This window comes from Physeter macrocephalus, chromosome 2, assembly GCF_002837175.3.
Source record: "Physeter macrocephalus isolate SW-GA chromosome 2, ASM283717v5, whole genome shotgun sequence".
Lineage (NCBI taxonomy): Eukaryota > Metazoa > Chordata > Mammalia > Artiodactyla > Physeteridae > Physeter > Physeter macrocephalus.
The window spans coordinates 15,397,563-15,416,081 of record NC_041215.1 but is presented as its reverse complement, the minus strand read 5'-3'; the positions used below and the strand labels follow the sequence as shown (position 1 = coordinate 15,416,081).

At 60.6% G+C, this 18,519-nt stretch overlaps 2 protein-coding genes across 2 annotated transcripts; both read right to left on the bottom strand.

Annotated features, from left to right (window-relative positions):
* Positions 1–1,576: 1,576 nt before the first annotated feature.
* CILP2 (cartilage intermediate layer protein 2) lies at positions 1,577–9,328 on the bottom strand. Its single transcript, XM_007116979.2, has 8 exons — positions 9,265–9,328; positions 8,158–8,256; positions 7,014–7,286; positions 6,339–6,489; positions 4,988–5,271; positions 4,512–4,620; positions 4,161–4,318; positions 1,577–3,912 (listed from the first exon to the last, which is right to left on the bottom strand). The coding sequence occupies exons 1-8, from the start codon at positions 9,326–9,328 to the stop codon at positions 1,577–1,579; spliced, it is 3,474 nt and encodes a 1,157-aa protein (XP_007117041.1).
* Positions 9,329–9,949: 621 nt separating this feature from the next.
* On the bottom strand, positions 9,950–18,289 carry YJEFN3 (YjeF N-terminal domain containing 3). The gene is made up of 6 exons (XM_028499161.2): positions 18,174–18,289; positions 14,202–14,310; positions 12,232–12,342; positions 11,882–11,995; positions 11,652–11,802; positions 9,950–10,206 (listed from the first exon to the last, which is right to left on the bottom strand). The coding sequence occupies exons 1-6, from the start codon at positions 18,287–18,289 to the stop codon at positions 10,001–10,003; spliced, it is 807 nt and encodes a 268-aa protein (XP_028354962.2). The 3' UTR covers positions 9,950–10,000.
* Between the last annotated feature and the right edge of the window lie 230 nt (positions 18,290–18,519).

The window sequence follows — 18,519 nt, the reverse complement described above, 5'->3', positions numbered from 1 at the left end:
GGACCGGAGGGGCAGGAGAGGACAGGTGGGCGAGCGGGCGGGTGGGTGATAGAAGGGGAAGTGAGCAGTTGAGTGGGCAGGTGGGTGGGTGTGCAGAAGGCCTGAGCAGGCCCTAGAATAAGGGAATAATACCCCGCACTCCAGCTCCCTGCCATCACCCTTTCTGGGGGCAATCAGCCAGGCACAATGCTCCCCATTCCAGGCCCCCAGAAATGCCACATCGATGCCTTCCAGGGACCGACGTCTACAGGCCAAGGGAGTCTCACGCGTGTTCTTGAGGGGACTGCTGGGCCATCCAGGGAGCCCCCCGCTCCTGCTGGGATTCACTCCGGGGCCCAAGCAGCCCTTTGCCTCTCCTTTTTGGGACCTCAATTTCTCTGTCTGGAAAGTGGGGGTGTGGTCAGAACAGCGCCTGCCCCATGGGGCGTCAGGACAACTTGCCTGGCCACGCGCACACAGAGAGCAAGCAAGTGATGGTTCTGCACCTCCAGACTGAGAGTCCTGGTGAGGTCAGAGGGCTCAGGACCATGGCTTTGGGCGGCCAAATCACCATGTGGTCAAGGCACGGCCAGGCCTCAGCCGGGTGTGACCCAGGGCAGGGCAGCTGTGGCCCCGGGGGAAGAAGTCCAGGGAAGCCTCAATTCCTGCCTCCTGGGGCAAGCGGCCCTGCCAGGACCCCTCCCTGCCCACTGTAGCCCCTGGGCATGTGGCCAGATAGGAGCCACTGACCACAGCCAGGCAAGGAGGATAAGGCCAGGGCAGCAGCTGCTACTGTGTTTTGCAGTCAGGGCTGCACAAGCCTGGGCTGCTCATGAGTCAGCTCTGCACACACATGTCGCAGATGCACTTCTGTGGGCATCGGTTGGGGCCCACGTGCCTACCTGAGGAGTGTCCGGGGCCGCACGGGGGCCTGCAAGCTGCTTGCACACCCATGTCCGTATGTGCTTCAGGCCTGTTTCTGCCTGCCAAGGTGCACGTGGATCCAGCAGCCCCAGCCTCCATCCTTCTCTCCCCAAGACTGACACCAGGAGTTGGAAATGAAGCATCTTTAATTGAATTGCTGCCCCGACCCCCTGGGGAATCTCCAAGCACCAAACATATGAGAACTGTGCTCCCCAGCCCCAGAGCCAAGAAGCCTCTTTCCCAGACCTTCAATGGGCCATGTCCGGACCCCACACTCACACCTGTTATTATTTATTCAATAAATAACCCCAAGAACAAAACTCAGGGTAGAGGACCCAATAAAGCATCCAGCTCAGCAGAGAAATCTGAAAGGGCAGATTATCTGAAATCAGGGTCAAAATATGAAATGAAATCAGAGCTGGCATGTGAGCTGGGAATGATCCCCTCTGGGCCTCAGTCGGTCACCAGCCCCGACCATCACCCCAGGATGCTGGCTCCCACAGTCAGGACAAACTCCATTTCACATCACACAGCAACAATTAGCTGCCTGCGTTTCCACCATCGGACCCGACTGAATTCTGGGCAGGGGAGGGAAGTGCCCAGAAACCTGAAGAGACTTGCCAAGGACAGAGGAGTCTGGAGCAGGGCCGAGGAGCGAGGCTGGGGCCCAGGGTCACTGCTGGACCCTGCCACGGCGGGTGCGGGGGGGCCCTGAGGCTCGCGCCTGTGCCCGGCCCACCTCGCCCATCTCCCTGCGGATGTCACCAAGAGCTGCCGACGGGGACTCCAGCAGCCTCTGGAAGAGGCTCAGCCGGCCCTCTGGTATCTCCTGGCACTGAAAGGTGACGGCTGTGCCAGCATCGGCCTTCATCTCCCTGGAGAAGCCATCAGAGGAGCCATCGAAGCAGCGGCCGATGGCAATCTCCTTGGCCAGCCTTGGGCTCTGGTCAGTGACTGTATAGACACCATAGTTGTGACCCAGAGGGTCCAGCGGGGCCAGCATGGAGAAGCCTGCCAGGTCATCAGCGGGTGCAGCAGGGGGGTGCCGGGTCAAGTAATCCTGCAGGAGTCCGTTGACCGCCACGCGCCGGCAGCTGCCCTGGGGCACGATGGTCACCAGCGTCCTGTCCACCTGACGCTGGTCGAACAGCATCCCGCTGCACTTGAACTCCACGCAGGCGGCAGATGTGCTAGGGTGCTGGGGATCTCGGACGCTCCGGTCATCCCGCAGACCGTAGAGCCGGCCCTGGGTCCGAGGGTGGCTGCCCCCCGAATTGTGGGAGCGGACCATGTATTCCTGGGGGCCCTGGATCTTCACTTTGAGGAAGCAGGCCCTGAACTCCTGCGGGTTGGGCCACCAGGCCAGGAGATCTCCAGTCCAGGAGGCCGGCGCGCCCTCGCGGAAGGGGACCACGTTATACTCGTATTTTTCCACCTCCACGCGAGCAAAGCGGAAGTGGCTGGCGGTCACCGGGGCCTCCTGGCACTCCCGCAGGTTGCGCCACGGGTACACGGGGCCGTTGGCCTCGGCGGGGTCGCCGGGCCTGGGTTTGGCGAGGTTGATGCGGAAGCCATTGCGTTTGAGGGAGGGGTCCTCGTGGTCGGTGCGGCGGTAACCCAGCTTGTCCAGGTAGGGCTGGGCCACGCCCACCGTGGCCGGGAGCGGGCGGGGCCGGGAGGGGGCGGGCTCCAGCTCCTCCCCGCCCAGGGTGGCCGTGACCAGGGCGGTGTAGGCGTCCGGCCGGTCGGCGTCGCAGAAGGCGGGGAGGCAGGCCCCGTTGGGGCCAGTGACGGCGCTGTCGAAGCGGCCCCAGGCGCGGGGGTTGGCCGAGAAGCCGGGGGCAGGCTCCAGGTTGACCAGCGTGACCACCACGCCCTCCACCTGCTCGTTGGGGTTGAACTTGTCGTTGGCGTAGGCGCGCACCTTCACGAAGCAGCGGCGGCGCTCAGGCACGTCCAGGTTGAACAGACGCCGCTCCCGGATCTCCACGTTGCCCACCAGGAAGACCCGCTCCTCCCGGCGGACCCGTGAGGACGCCGACCTCTCACGCTGGAAGCCGCTCTCCTCTTCCCACAGGCCCGTGTCAGGGTTCAGCGACCACAGCTTCAGGGCCTCCGCGTGGCCGGCCATTCGGATCTGGTTGGCGGCCACACGCACGGCCACCGGCCCGGTCTGCAGCTGCTCTGTGGAGCCGGCGGCACGGAGGTCCACCGAGAACATGCCGTAGGTGCGCAGTGGGGCCAACTCCCCGTTACTGTCCACAAATCGCAGGTCACTGGGGGCGGCGGCCGCCGAGGTGACATTTCGGGGGTCCACGAATGTCACCCGGGCCTCCACAGCCCCTGTGTAGGGTTCACCATCAGCTCTGCGGAAGGCTCTCGGCGGGATGACCAGCTCGCCTAAGGGGGGTTCGTCCTTCAGCTCCCCGAGGGATATCGTGTTGCTCTGGCTGGCATCTAAGATGACAGGGGCTTTCTTGCGCATGGCCTTGACCTCATGGTACACGCCCGCACCTCGAGGGTCAAAAGGCAGGACCCTGACAGTGTCCACGAACTGGCCACTGGGGTCCACGAAAGTAACCACCAGCCGCTGAGTGGAAGGTGCCACCTCAATGGTGAAGTCACCCTGGTAGGATGTGAAGCCAATGGGCTCCCGGCCCAGGAGGATCCGAGCAAAGCGCAAGGGCTCCCTAGACTCAGCGGCCACCACACGTCCCCGGATCAGCCCCCGAGGGGGCAGACATTTCTGGCAGCCACATTCAGCCACTATCTTGACTGGGAGGACGTAGCCAGAGCAGTGGATCTTCCTGCTCTCCAGCCGGCGCACGGAGCAGCAGCGGGTGCCTGCAGCCCCACATCGGGGGCTCGAGCCTGCAGGGCCGGGGCAGAGGGCGTCAGGGCAAAGGCCTACGTCCAGGTAGATGGGGCCGCTGCCTGGCTGACCACAGTCGTCTGGAAGCTTGATCAGGTGTTCTCGGGGCTGGGGGTCACAGGCTGGCTGGCCTGGGGCTGTGGAGCAAGAAATCAGCCAGATCAGGGTAAGGGGGGGAACTCCATGGAGGCCAAGGTTGGGGGCCTAGTTTGGGATCAGAGGCTCAACCCGGGGGCTCAGTGGGAGCCTGGGATCCGACTGAGCAAGGTCAGAGATCAGTCTGAAGTTGGGGTCCCATTTGAAGTTGCGTTTTAGCTGGGGTTGGGGCTCAGTTTGGTGTCAGGGCTCGCTCAGGGTTGTGGGTAGGGTGGCTGAGGACACTCACCAAGCACGGTGAGTTGGGCAGTGCCCGATCGCACGGCCCCGGCATCATTCCACGCTTTGCAGTGATAGGTGCCTGCCTGGTCTGGGTGAAGCCCATGCAGCTCCAGGTGGGTCCCGTACCTGTGCGTTCGCCTGTCCAGCAGGGTCCCGTTGTGGAACCTGGGGGGCGGGTGAACAACACCATGAATGCCCTTGGCACGGGGGAGGGACTGCATCTGTCCCGCCCCGCATGGAGCACAGGGAGGTTGCAGAGCAGCTTCCTCTGGGTCTCTGAGGCACCACATATCATGGGAAGCCCATTCCAACCCCAAAGCTGGGCACGAGACCCTTGAGCATGGGGCAAGGCACTCACCAGGAGTATTTCTTGGGCTTGGGGGTGCCCAAGGCTTTGCAGCAGAAGGTCACATTCTGGCCAGCCTCTCGAACTCGGGACTCAGGGTGCTTCACCAGGTAGGGCTTCTCTGGGGGCAGAGGCAGCAAAGGTCAGGGCCCTGCCCCATCCCAGCTTCTCCCAATGACCCTTCCCAAGAGCAGGGCCCCATCCTTTCCCTTACAGTGATGCCCTGTTTCACTTGGGCCTTTTCTGATGACCCTCCCCCCACTCAGGTTCACCTCACATCTGCTGGAGACTGTGCCCTTAATGCTTAATCTTAATGCTTCCCTTTGCAAGTCCACCTCTCACCTCACATCTTCTCCAATGACCGTTACATCTTATTTCTTGCCCCATTGGCCTCACTGTGCATCACATCATCCCAAGTGCTTGGTGTCACCCAGAATTTCCTCCCCAGTTCCACAGCCCCCTCATCCCTCTTGCCACGAGGCACTTACCCAACTTATTAAGGACAACAGTGACCCCAGCAGAGATGGAGCTGTTGGCCTGGGCCTGGGCCATGCCTGCAGAGAAGCCATCCATTTGGGCACTGACATTGGCTCGGCTGCTGGCACAGACTCCAGGCACCCAGAAGGTTCCGTGGGCGCGGCCAGTAGCCATGGTGCCAGGCCAGTCTCGCAAGGAGACCCTGGCTCCTGGCAGCGGACGCCCAGACGGGGTGACCACCGAGCCCAGAAGGATGTGGTCAGGGCACCCACAGGTGTTGGGACCACACCCGGGGGTGGGGGGGGACACAGGAGGCAGAGAAGACTCTTGACCCCTTCCTGGGGAGGGCTTTCCTCTCTATCAGTCACTCAGCAAAGGTATCCAGACACCCTCCCCACCTTGTTCCCCTCAGAGAGTCCTCAGCATGGACCTGCTTGCAGCAGCCCTTGGTGTGAAGGACATGGGGCTGAGTGGTCAGGGCAGGGCCAAGGGGAGGGACCTGGGGTCCTGGTGTGAAGGAGATGCCCTGGAGGAGGGGACAGGATAGGTGACTCTTACAGGGCAGAGGGGCTCCTTCTAGCATGAGAGAAAATGTTCAGGCAGGGGCTGGGGGCCCAGTGAGGGGATGGGTCTTGGGCCCGGAACATCTCCCTCCTGTCAAAATCCTGCGGTTTCTCCATGAAATGGAAAATTCCACTGGAAACTTCAGGGCAGAGGCACGGAGAAGGCAGAGCCAAGCAGAGTAGGGTGGGGAATCCCACCACCCCATTGGCCACTGTGCTCCCCCACCCTGCTGCGTGCTCTGCTGGGGCAGCCTCCAGACCATGTTTGTGGAGACCAGGCCTGATTGGAATTTCCAGTCGCCTCCTGGCTGGCCTGGTGTCTGGCCCTGGGAGGGCCTGGGCATCATGTCTGCCAGGGTGTGAGCGCATGTCCACGTGGGCGTGGGGGACGGGCGTGGCCTGCGAATGCCACGCGTGTGTGCACCCCGAGTGCGTGAGCCAGCTTCTGTGTGTATCCACGTCCACTGGAACATCCGCACACTCCAACAGGCACACAGAGGAAGCGCCTCCTCAGATCTGCCCATGACTGGACACGACCCCCATGGCGTCCACCCGTCCAGATGTACACATTTACCAATGCTCTTCGGGTCCCGGAAGGGAAGGAAAAGCCAGGCTCCACGTGGTCCAAGTTCTGGTCGTCCAGGCTTCCGCCCCTACACTCAGGCTCTGCCTCCTCCCTCCAGGCACTGCCCCATCAGGCTCCACCCCAACTAGCCCCTCGAGGTACGTCCCTCAACTGGCCCCGCCCCTACACCCAGGCCCCGCCTCTCTCCTCCAGGCCCCGCCTCTCCTACCTGGACATGGAGGCCTCACACACTTCTGCGCCTCAAGGGGACGCCCAGGACACGCATCCGCGGCGGGGCTTGGGCAGCGGCGGCGGCGCAAGCGACGGCCTGGCCCGCAGCTCCCCGAACAAGGACCCCACGGGCCCCACGTACCCCACGTGGCCTCTGGGGAGAGGGCAGGGATGGGGGCGTCAGGTGGAACCTGGAATTCTGTTGACAGTGTGGGACTGGAGGGTGTTCCCGTCACGTGCATCCGAGTCAGAGAGAAGTCCTGCCCACTGCCTCAGTCGGTGCTCCCCCAGGCGCACCAGTCAAATGTGCAGTTGAGGTACCTTCCCGCCCCCGCCAAGATAAGCCCTGCTCTGCTCTTTGCGTCTCACACACATCTGGGGCTCAAAACACACCTCCACAGAACGGCCCTAGTTCTAGATGAGCAAAAGAGGGCAGTGAGAGGGAGCTATGTTCCTGACCCCCACCGGGGCCCCGGCCATTCTTAGCCCCTCCCTTCCAAAGCCCCTCTCCTATCCGGTCCGCCCTCTCCTGCGGCCTTGCTCCTAAAAGACCCCGCCTCTTCCTAGCCACGCCCTGCACCCTCCCCCCCCCCCCCCCAACACACACACACAACACCGTCCTTTCAGGCCTCATCCACCTATGGCCAGTCCCCGCCGCTCCCTTAGCCCCGCCCTCACCAAGCGGGCAGCGGAAGCGCACGTGGTAGTTGGAGCAGCGGCGGCCTCGGGGCTGCTCGCGGTTGAGGCACCAGAAACCTCGCGTGGGATTCAGGTGTACGCGCTCGCCGACCTCTGACGGCAGGGCCCAGTCTGTGGTGCGCGCCTCCAGCGCCAGCGGCCGCGGGCACACGCGCGCCGGCCCGTAATAGAAGCGGATCGCAGCCAGGCTTTCGAAGTCACCGTCGCCTCCCGGGTGGTCGACGTTGAACCAGGACGTCCACTCGCTGGCCTCTGCGGGCACCGCACGCGCTGGGACCCGGGCCTCAGCCGGTCGGGCCCCATCCGTTCATGCAGGAGCCCGGGCTGCGGGCTGCCCACCCCCATCTGCGTGTTTAAGCCAGGTCCCCCTCCCCACAAAAGTGCATGGGGTAGCCCAGCCTGCCCAGATCCGGAGCCCTCGAGGGCAGACGGAACTGTAAAAGGATCAGGGGAGGTTGGATTGTGCTTGCACCGGCCCTAGTTCTGCTGCTATCTGAGCTGGCCCATGAGTGCACGCTGAGATCTTGCCACTGTCTCACCAGCCCCCGCTCAGAATTCAGAACCGTTGAGGTGTAAGGAGATATAAAGGCAGCACGAGGAGCCAGGCCTGAGACCAGCTGTTCCACTGCCTAGCAGCCTCGCATCAGTGCCAGCTGGGACCTTGCTCACTGCCCACTGAACCTATCAGGCAACCTCTGTTTCACGGAAGCCAGAGGTGGGAAGGGTCTGGCCTCTCACAGGTTAGCTTCTGTTTCCATCAACCCCCTCAAGGGGCGCTCACTCCTTTCCTCATTCAAGAGCAAGTCAAATAGAACCTTCCTAGCTGGGAAGCTAGAGACTTGGGTTCCAGAACTCCTGTTTCCCTGACTGAACCGAGCTGGTTGTCTCACCGCCCCGCCCCACCCCACCCTGGTTTCCTCCTGGACAAACAGCCTGGGCTCTCATCTCCCTGCTCCTAAAACTTAGATCTCTTGGGGCACCACTTCCAGGGGCTGCCATGCCCAGGGACCAGGACAGTCCTGGGCTCTTCAGCCAGCTTGTATCCCCTCCTCACAAGACCCTACCAGCCAGAGCTCACACAGAGTCCCCAGCGGAACGAGGACTCAGACCCAAGCTGGCTCACCTTCCCAATCCTCCAGGGCTGGCAAGGGCTGGCCAGGGTGCAGCAATGAACCCTCAAGGCCCCACGCAGTCACCATGGGCTCCTCAGGGGTGGTGGTGCCTGTCGAAGGGGTGAGGGGTAGAGGGAAGGACCTCTGTGAACTCCTGGTATGCAAAGTGCGGCCACGATCATCCCCATTTCACAGGGGAGAAGCCGGAATCCAGCTCTGGCTGACCCTGAGAATTGCAGCACCCCCTCCTCCAGGAAGCCTCCCCATGACGTCCCCACCCCCAGCCTCCCACAGCCCCATCCCTCACTCTGACACAGCCCCTTAGGTTGGGGAAGTCTGTGTCCACTCTGCTCCCCAGACCCAGTTCTCCCACTGTGCTCAGTGGCCATGAATTCAGTTGGCTGTGCCCCTCCCTGCTGTCATATTGATCTGAATTTTCTTTCATCCATTTGCTGACTGGAAGTCCCTCCCTCAGTCTACCTTTCATCCCTGCACTTGGGGCCCAAGCTGCCAGTGGGAAGTCCTTGGAATCTAGGCTGGCTTCTCCGGCCGCGAGTTGTCTGAGATAGCTGGGCTGGGCAGTGACTTCAGACAAGTCCCTTCCCTCTTGGAGTCTCAGTCTCCCCATCTGAGAAATGGGCCCAGTTCCCCACTCCACTGAGTGTTCCAGAGATGGGAATTTCTTTTCTGAGTGCTGTGTGTGTGTGTGTGTGTGTGTGTGTGTGTGTGTGTGTGAGGGAAGGAGTTGGGTGAAAGGGGACAGCTCTGGCCCCTTCATACTGAGGCCAAGACTGGATGATTCAGGGTCCAAATGCTGTGGCTGAGATGGGCACCCTGCAGTCCTGAGAATCCAGAGGAGCCTGAAGTTCATAGCCACACTCCTGGTGCCCCTATCGTCCCTTGGAGGAGGGAAGACAGTGGATGAGATCCCCTCCTGCCCCAGGTGGTCCCAGAGCTCCATCTCTTCGTTGCCCCTCACTCCACCCCCAAGGCTGGCAAAGGGAATGCAGGCCTGGGGAAGCAAGTGGGTCCCTTGGTTCTGTCTCCAGGCTCCGGCTGCCTGCCACGCCCTCTGTCAGACGTTCGGCACCTAGGGGGCTGGTCTAGGGGCGCCTCACCTCGGGTCCCCGCCAGGTGCGCGGCGGCGACACAGAGGCACAGCAGTATCTGCAGTGACGCCATGGCCAGGTCCGAAAGTCGGAGGGAGGGTCCCAGCTCCGCTGTGCACTCGGGTCGGACTCCCGCGGGTCTGGCGGCCGCTAGGGCTGTAGATTGGGGAGGGACGCGACCGCAGGCCACGCCCCGTCCAGGCCACTCCCCGTCCAAGCAACGCTCCAGGGCCCGAGGTAACTGCGGTGCGCAGACAACCTCTTTGGGTCGCCCCCCTCGGTGCATCCGGCTGTACCTCCGCCCTCAGGCTGGCCTGCGTCCCCTCGTCGCCGGCTGGAAGTCCCCTCCTTAGCCCACCCTCTGTTCTCCACGTCGGGAAGTGCCTCCTGGAATCGAGCCTGAAGCTGTCCGAACCTTCAATGTCTAAGCCGCCCTTTAGGCGGCTAGAAATCCTCCATCGGGTCTAACTTCGATTCTATTGGCTTTAGGCCACCCTAAGCAGCCTGGAAATCCCACCCTGAATCTCCCCTCCACTCTTCTGGCTCCAGTTTTCTCCGAGGCCAGCGGGAAGTCCCATTTACGTCTGCCCTCCGTCCCTCCCGCCTTGGGGCCACCAGGGGACCGGTGGTCCCTGAGCTTCCCCACCCCCGTGCCAGACCCCGCGCACAGAGGAGGCCCAGGCGAGGTGGCGGTGGTACGTGTGTTTATTGGCGCGGGCCCAAGCTGCGTGGGCACGGGTGGCTGTCAAAGCGCCGCGATGCAGTCGGTGCCCGTGTACCCCGGCAGGCGCAGAGCGAACTTTCGGCGCACGTCGTCGGGCACGAACCTGCCGGCCACGAAGTGGTGGCGCCCTGAGAAGCGGCCGGCGCATTGCTTGGGCGCCGCCAGCGATACGAGCACGTCGGGTCGTAGCCCGTCCTCGGCGTCGCCGCCGGTCTCTGGGTCCCAGCCTGAGGGAGGAAGGATGGGAGGCGGGGATCAGGAGCTGGGAGGGGTGCTGGCTCTCAGACAAGAGACCTGCCGCCCCCTCACCCACTTCCCCTTCCCCATCAGACACAGCCTCTGCACTGACCCGTGAGTTTGGTCAGACCTGCCTCGCATAAAACTGAGCCTCTGCCTTCAGGCCAGTTTCTCCCCGCTCCTCGAGGATGTTTCCCTCCTCTGACCAGAGCTTCTGCCCTCATACTTGTCTACCTCTGCTCCCATCCTGCTGCCCAGTCTTCCTCCTCCATCTGACTCAGGCTCTGCCTTCAGACGACCTCATTTCTACCTGCTGCCCTTTCCCAATCAGACCTATGCATCTGCCTTCTGACCCGGCATCTGTCTCTATATACCTCCCTCCCTATCAATCCTGAGCTCCCCTACTTAAACTAAAGTCTCTTTCCACCCAGACCTCCCAGCCTCCTCCCAGATCCCCACTCTCTACTCAGGGGACAGACTTGCCACCATCCTCCGGCAAGCCTCCCCCATCAGACCTGTCTCTTTGCCCCAGGTTCTTGCCTCTGACAAGATGTGCCCCCCGCCCCTCCCACCTTGAGCAGCCACCCTCCTCCCTCTGACTGGAGACTCTTCCCTAGGACCTGACATCCCTGCCTTCACCTTCAGACTAGATCTTGCCTTTTGACTTGGCAGGACCCTGCCCCCTCCCTCATTGGGTTGTAGCCTCTGCCATCCCTCAAATGAGCCTCCACCTTCAAACTAGGGGCCTTGCCTTCTCTCCTACCTCTGACCTGTCTGGGGCCACTAACTACAAGCCTCCTCCCTCTGACTTTAATCCTTCCTTCTCTGACCCTAGCCTCCACCCTCAGACTAGGGGCCGCTAAGAACCCCTTCTGACCTAACAGGGAGACCCTCTCTGTCCAAGGCTATCTGTTCAGACATGAGCTTGCAGTCTGTCCCCTCAGACCACCTCCTCCCTTAGACACCACCCCCAGCTCTGTGGCATCCTGCTGGTATGACCCTGGGGTCTTGTAAGCCAGGTGATGTCCCCCTGAGTCTGGCCACCCCCATGGAGGGTCTGGCTGCCCAGCAGCTGTTTGTTCCGTTCTGCCCGTTGCCTAATGGCTCCAACAGGCCTGGGGCGGTGGCCAGGACGAGCAGGGCCTTTGCCGAGTGAGCTCATGTCTGCCCCGGGTGACTGGGCCAGGGTGGGCAGCAGGCACACTGTGCTGGGTGTAGGGGGGAGGGGACCCAGGGTCACATGGGCACCAGCCTGGGCACTGCCCATCCGAGGGATGGACATGACCCTCAGCCTCACGCAGAGCGCAGGATCCATCCACGCTGGGGAAACTGAGGCTCAGAGCGGGCAGACAGGCTGGGACCACCAGAAGCCAGGGTACAGGGGCCTCCACCCAAGCCCTCCAGGTCCTCATGCCCCCCGCTCCACCTGACATGCCTGAGGGAATGTCCAGGCTCACGAGGGGGATGGACAGTAGCTTGAGCGTGGCCAGCGCACGCATGCAGGGGCCCCCGACCTTGGCCGGCTCCACGCCGGGGCCCAGCACGGCGTCCACCACCAGCCTGTAGGCGTCGTTGATGAGCTGGACCTGGGAGGGCAGGCAGGGTCAGGGGGCGATCTTGGGGCACTGTCCCCCACCAACCCCCTCAGTTGCCACCCGAGCTGACCTCCGTGGGCAGATAGGACAGGAAGGGGATGTCCATCTTCTCACACTGGGTAGTCAGGTCCCGGTGCAGTGGGTCCAGTGAGCGTGTCGGGTAGAAGATGGTTGGTTCGTACTCCTGCGGGGAGCGGGAAGGGCTCAGCACTGCGGCCCTCCCAGGCTCCCCACGGGGCCTCTGTCCCCAGATCTGGGTACCAGGCAGCAGACACTGCCTGGCACAAGCACTGGGCATATTCTGTAACCTGACATGCCTCATCCTCCCCCTGGGACACTAATAAGAGGAGGAAGCAATTGTTTTTCAAGGATGGGTTGGGAGCGTGACCCTGGGAGGCCAAGGAAATCTTTGCTACTCACAAACACCCGCAGGTGCCGGGCACAGACCAGCCCCACTGCCCCATTCTGCTCCGGGCCGCACACCACTAGCACCGTCCTCTGCTTCCGGGAGTGGGCAGGCAAAGGGAACACCTGGCAGGGGCACAGCAAAGGCAAAGGCGTGGCGTTCGGAACCTCTCCTCACTCCAGTGGGGAAACTGAGGGCTGGAGTAGAGGATGGGATAGGGCTCGGGCCTGGAGGCAAGAGGACAGGATGGGAGGAGAGGGGCCGGGGCCTCTGGGGGGCCTCAGTTTCCTTGCTGGAGACCCAGAGTCCTTGCCTCAGGCTCTGCCAAGCCCAAGCAGAAAAACGTGCCTCCTGCCACCACTCGAGCCCAGAATGCGGTTTGTTTATTCTCGGCCTGAGTTGCAGACATTCTTCCACCTTTTTCCACTGCAGTGGCTGCCCCTCCCACCGCTCATGTTTCCAGGCCTCCGTCCCTCCGTCCCTGCCGGAGGCCCCAAAGCTGGGGGGAGTAGGGGAGGGGGGTATTTTTCCAACGCGCCATACCCTGTCTCTCTCCGTCTGTCCCTCTCTGTTGGCCTCTGTCTTCACCTCCCTGTCTTTCTCTCTGTATCTCTCTGACTCTCTACGTGTCTCTCCTCATCTGTTTCTCTCGTTTCTGTCTTCGCCTCTGTGTCTCTCTTTCTCTCCGTCTCTGTATCTCTCAGACTCTCCTCTGTGTCTCTGTGTATCTCCCTCTCTTTAACGCAGAAGCTAAGAGTCTCAGCCCTACCCTGACTCTCTGCTTGGCCTCAGCTCACTCTCCTTCCCCAGCCTCTATCGAATGGGAGTAACAATGGCTCCGACAGGCTTGTGGGGTCTCTACCAGGCCCAGGGAGGCTCCGGGGGGCCCAACTATGCTCTAACCTCCAACCACACAGGGGGAAAGTTATTTCCCTTTTGAGTCTCCTCCCCAGGGCCTCAGCAAGGTCCTGACCCAACCTGGTCCTACCTATGACCCCACCACGCCATGCCCAGAGCCCCAGACCCGCAACCAAGTCGGGGAGGGTGATAACATCCAGCTGGCTAGGACCGAGGGACAAACGCAGAGCTTTCAGCGCAAAAACTGGAAGGTTGGTCATCAATGGCCTGGCGTGAGTTTACTACACTGGGTTTGCTTTTGTGGCTTTGATTTTCATTGATCTCTTTTCCTCTGAGCATCTCACTCAGGATCTGTTTCACTTGGAACTAGCAACATTTAAGTTAAAAGACAATTGAGTCCCCATAAAGAAAGATATTAAGTTTTTTTAAAAAGTATACAGTGGTAATAAGAAGAGGAGGAAGAAGGGGAGGAAGAGGAAAAGGGTTACCTGCTGGAGCCCTGACTCAGTCAGGCACTTTCCTAAGGCATTTGTGTTTATTTATTGGTGTCAGTTTATTACCCTTTTTCAGAGGAGGAAACTGAGGCCCAGCGTGGTTTGGCAACATGACACGAAACACTGGACAGTAGTATCGTCATTGCTATTATTCTTGCAGGCACCTCGAGGCCTGGGGGTTTGCTCCAGAGCCAAACATAGCTCTACTTCCAACCCCCCAGGGCCCTGTGCAGACCCCTCCCCACCTCTGGGCCTCAGTTCCCCCACCTGTGGCTGGGAGTTGTTTGCGGGTGCTCAGACTTCAGGAACTGACGTCCCCTCTGCTCAAGACCCAGGAGGTGGCAGAGGCAGGCAGTCAAGGGCCCCAGACCCATCTCTGTGGTTGCCTCCACGTCTGTGGGGACCCCCGTCTCTGTCCTGACGCTCATTAACACCCTGGCCTGGGCCAGTGATGATCCTCTCTGGACCTCAGTTTCCCCATCTGAGTGATGGGCTGGGGTGGCCCCAAGCAAAGAGGGGCTTCTTGAGGGCAGAAATGACCATCCTGGCCATGGGGGTCATGCAGCTAGGCCTCCACTCTGGTGGGCTGGCCATCTGGTTGGGGTCAAGGTTGAGGATCAGGGGTCAGGTACCTTGGTCACAGCCACGGCACTAGCATGGCCGCACCACTCCACCAGCTGCTGCCGCCCGAAGCGATAATCTTCCAGCAACTCCCGCTCCAGGGCAGCTGCCTCCGCTGTGCTGGGGGTCAGAGTGGGGAGAGATGCTCAGAGACACAGAGAGACGGAAAGACTTAGAGACAGAGACTCAGCTGGAGCCAGAAATGTGCCACCAATGTTCCGAGCCAGGCCCGGATGCCACCCCCACCCCGTGCCCAGAGCCGAAGACCCTCCCTCCGTTTCCTCATCCATCGTGCACACCGTTGAACGGAAGCCTGGAAGGCAGCGGGCGTTTTGAGCACAAGCCTGAGGCGCGGGAGCCCTCTGGTGGTAGAAGAAGTGTATGGCAGTGCATGTTGGTTCTATTGCCCCAAAGCATGGATGATACAGAGCCTCACCCAGATGCCCCCAGCCCCCAAGGCAAGAGGAACCCAGAGGGGGGAATAGAGCATGAAGGACTTAGTTGTTGGGGGTGACGCGTGGATTTCAGGCAGTGTAAAACCACTGAAAGGATTCTAGGACACTGGAGGTCAACTGGACTGGGGGTGCCTGGGGGAGGTGGGTATTAAAGGCAGCAGAGTTTTGTTTTGCTTTGTTTTTTTTGGCCACGTTGGGTGTTCGTTGCTGCGTGCGGGCTTTCTCTAGTTGCGGCGAGCAGGGGCTGCTCTTCATTGCGGCGTGCAGGTTTCTCATTGTGGTGGCTTCTCTTGTTGCCGAGCACGGGCTCTAGGCACGCGGGCTTCAGTAGTTGTGGCGCACGGGCTTAGTTGCTCCACGGCATGTGGGATCTTCCCGGACCAGGGCTCGAACCCGTGTCCCCTGCACTGGCAGGCAGACTCTCAACCACTGCGCCACCAGGGAAGTCCAAGGCAGCAGAGTTTGATGGATCACATGGAGAGGTGGTTGTGGCGCCTGCAGCTAAGAGACTCATTGGTGATCCCTCTTCAGGGACAGTGATAAAATTCAATAATTGTGGCCAGAGAAATGGAGCCAAACTGCTTGAGGTGAAGCTCAGCCCCCAGCTCAGTGAGTGACTGAGGTCCGTCTCATCTCTCTGAGCCTTGCTTCCTCCTTTGCAAAAGAGAAGGCAGGACAGGCATTTTCGACGTCCAGTGCAAAATGCAAATGTGGGGCCCCTTGATCAATAATTATTAAGAGTTTTAAATGGTGATGGCAGAGCATTAAACCAAGTGTTGGGCCCTTCAAAGAGCAGGGCCCAAGCTGGCCTTGGTCTGGGCTTGGTGGCTACAGAGAGGAAGAGCTGGCTGGCATTGAGGACTGGAAGACGTTCCTTACTCCAGAATCAGGGGCTGGAGCAGCTGGGCAGGGTCTATAGCCTGATGCCAGCTTCCCGTAGCCAGGACCCCTTCCAGCTGGGGAACGGCACTTGTCCCCAGCTCAGCACACCCTAGAATGTAATGATAATAATAATAATTGTTATTATGATAATTATTATCATTATTATCATAAAAGGACCAGGCCCAGAGAGTTGGAAGAACATATAACAAGTCAGATAAATAAAATGGTGTGCCCAGAGTCATGTAGGAAGCAAGTTGGAAAACTAAGCCTTCTACCCTTGTTGTCTGTCTCCAGAGCCACGGATGGGGTGTGAGCAAAGCAGAGGGAGACGTACAGATGGGCAGAGGTTTGTTGGGATGAATCCTGAGGTTCCTTTTCTTGATTCTGTGAGCAGGAGACCACAGCCTTCTAGCCAGTTGCGCAGCGTGACCAGGCCAGGCAGCAGGAGGCGTGGAGGTGGGAAGCAAGCATTGCTATGCGATGGGGAATCAGGGAGGGCTTCCTGGAGGGGCTGGCCTGGAGTGCTGTGGGAGGTAATCCAGGTGGCAAGAACAGTGAGGGCCGAAGCCCTGTGGTGGAAATGAACTTGGCAGGTTCAAGGGACAGAAGAGAGGCAGAGAGAGCGAGGCTGAGAAACTTGGTCAGAAAGATACTTCAGGGTCCCACACAGATGGGGAAGATGGAGGCTTAGGGCAAGGTGACATGCCTTGTCACCCCAGCGAGCAGAGCCAGATTCAACTCCCAGGTTGTCTGCGGCTGATGCTGCAGGAGGTTGAAGGACCGGGTGGGGAAACAGAGCTCATGGTGGGGCCAGATGAAGAGCGCCCCCAGGACAGGCCGGCCCAGCTCCCGGGAAAGAATGTCGAAGGCGCTTTAAGAATGTGGCGGGGCTTCCCTGGTGGCGCAGCAGTTGAGAATCCGCCTGCCAGTGCTGGGGACACAGGTTCGAGCCCTGGTCCGGGAAGATCCCACATGCCGCGGAGCAACTAAGCCCGTGCGCCACAACTACTGAGCCTGAGCTCTAGAGCCCGCGAGCCACAACTACTGAAATCCGCGCGCCTAGAGCCCGTGCTCCGCAACGAGAAGCCACTGCAATGAGAAGCCCACACACCTCCACAAAGAGTAGCCCCCGCTCGCCGCAACTAGAGAAAGCCCGCGAGCAGCAAGAAAGACCCAGCACAGGCAGGCAGGCAGGCAGGCAGAATATGGCTCATTCCTCTATCTTCATCTTGTGACCCCTCTGTTGCACCCCCCCGGAGGGCTGTGGGAGGATCATCCATTCCTCCTCTTCTTTCTCTGTTCCAAAGCTTTGGCCTCTGGCCTCCACTTGGAACCTTATCTTCCTGCCTAACCGGTCACTGGAGATAACCGGGACTCCACAGGCAGAGGGCAGTCCAGGCTTAGGAGCCTGAGGGTAGGGGCAGCAGCTGCTCTGGGCAGGGGAGGCGATAGGGCAGTACTGTTATGGGACTGGGGGGGCGGTGCTCAGTTTATGAGGGTGCCTCTTGCTTCTCCCAACCTCAGCCCCCAGATGAGAGGAGCTGTGAGGCCCCGGGATTTGCCTACCAGCCCTTCATCACTGCTCACCTGGCTGCCTACTGCAGTCACATCCCCCCAAACTCAACACAAGCCGAGGGGGCTTTGCAAACTTGAACACCAGATTTCACCACCCCCTGTCCCAAACCTTCTTACGGGTCCCCAGTATTCAGAGAATATTCAAATTCCTCACCTTACTTACATGCCCCCATTATGTCTCCCATCTCAGCCTCCTCTCCCCGTGTTCCACTCCCACCCAACACACAGCACCCCGTCACTCCTTAGTTGGCATCTGAGGCCCCCCCCATCCCCCACACCAGGTGAAGTCACAGCTCCAGCTTCTAGAACACTTTCTTCCCCCTGCCTAGCATGTGCTGGGTCTCTCGCTGAGTCTGGACATCAGCCAGTCACTGCACAGTATCTGCCTTGAGAAGAGGGGCTGAGTGGACAGTGGGCAGGTGGCGCACAAAGGACTGTGGGGTCTGGTTTACAGTGAGGTCTACAGTCCTGCTTGGGGTCCCATGTCACAAGCGATTAGAGAAGGACACAAGAGGATGACTTAGGACAAGGTGGAAGGCACAACCACAGCTGCCAGCTCCAGACCCCACTGGCAAGTGGCCCCATGTATTTAAAAATCACTTTAGCCCTAGCTCAGCCAGTGGCTTCCCTCCCCAGCCTTCAGTTTTCCTCTCTGAACAAGGGGTTAGTAGCAGGTGCACTATCAAGGAGGGTGTGAGCATTTGAGGAGCTAAAAGAGCTCAGCTCTTCCCGGATGGGGGACAAGGGGCATGGGCTCCAGGGTCCCTGGGAAAGATGGAAAGGGGAGGCGGGCCCTGCTTAGGCTGTGGGTAATGGGGGAGCGACCAGTGGTGCTGATGAGTAATTCATGAGGGGCGGGCCTGCTGCAGATGCCGTTTCCCTGGCAACGCAGCTTTGGAGGTGTCGGCAGCTGCAGCCGCAGTCTTAAGTCTCTCCAGTGAAATGCGGGATGGGCCTGGGATTCTCCCCGCCCCCCATCCCGGCCATGCCTTTGCCCCTGATCTGCAGCCCCTGGTCCCCCAGGCCCTCTTCCAGCCATGCCCCAGCCTCCCGTCCCTCTTCCCGGCTGACCTGAGGAAACACCGCTCCTCGGGTGCCTCCGCTAGGTCCGGGCCAGACACGCTGCTCATGGCGGAGGTGATCTGGGCACGCAGGCAGCCACCACCACCACAGCCTTTTAAGTGCATCCCTGGGCAGAGGGGGCGTCCTCTCTCCTCCCGCCCACCCTGTGTGTCCGCCAATCAGGAGACACCGCGAAGGCGCTGTGCACAGCCGTTGGTCGGTAGGTGCAAGTGGACTTAACCCCACTGCGCCAGGAATGAAGCTGCCTCAGAGGACAGCGGGAATCGCAGAGTTGCGAATATTGGCAGGAAAACAAAGTCTGGAGGGGCCGCGATGGGCCAGTTACCCCTGGTAT

Coding starts and splice junctions, on each gene's coding strand:
- CILP2 (XM_007116979.2), bottom strand. CDS start 9,328: ATGGCGTCACTGCAGATACTGCTGTGCCTCTGTGTCGCCGCCGCGCAC. Junction 8,257..9,264: donor GCACCTGGCGGGGACCCGAG/GTGAGGCGCCCC, acceptor CCCCTTCGACAG/GCACCACCACCCCTGAGGAG. Junction 4,621..4,987: donor TGTTGTCCTTAATAAGTTGG/GTAAGTGCCTCG, acceptor CTCTGCCCCCAG/AGAAGCCCTACCTGGTGAAG.
- YJEFN3 (XM_028499161.2), bottom strand. CDS start 18,289: ATGCACTTAAAAGGCTGTGGTGGTGGTGGCTGCCTGCGTGCCCAGATC. Junction 12,343..14,201: donor GTGCCGTGGCTGTGACCAAG/GTACCTGACCCC, acceptor TGCCCCTGCCAG/GTGTTCCCTTTGCCTGCCCA. Junction 11,803..11,881: donor TGTCCTATCTGCCCACGGAG/GTCAGCTCGGGT, acceptor CTGCCCTCCCAG/GTCCAGCTCATCAACGACGC.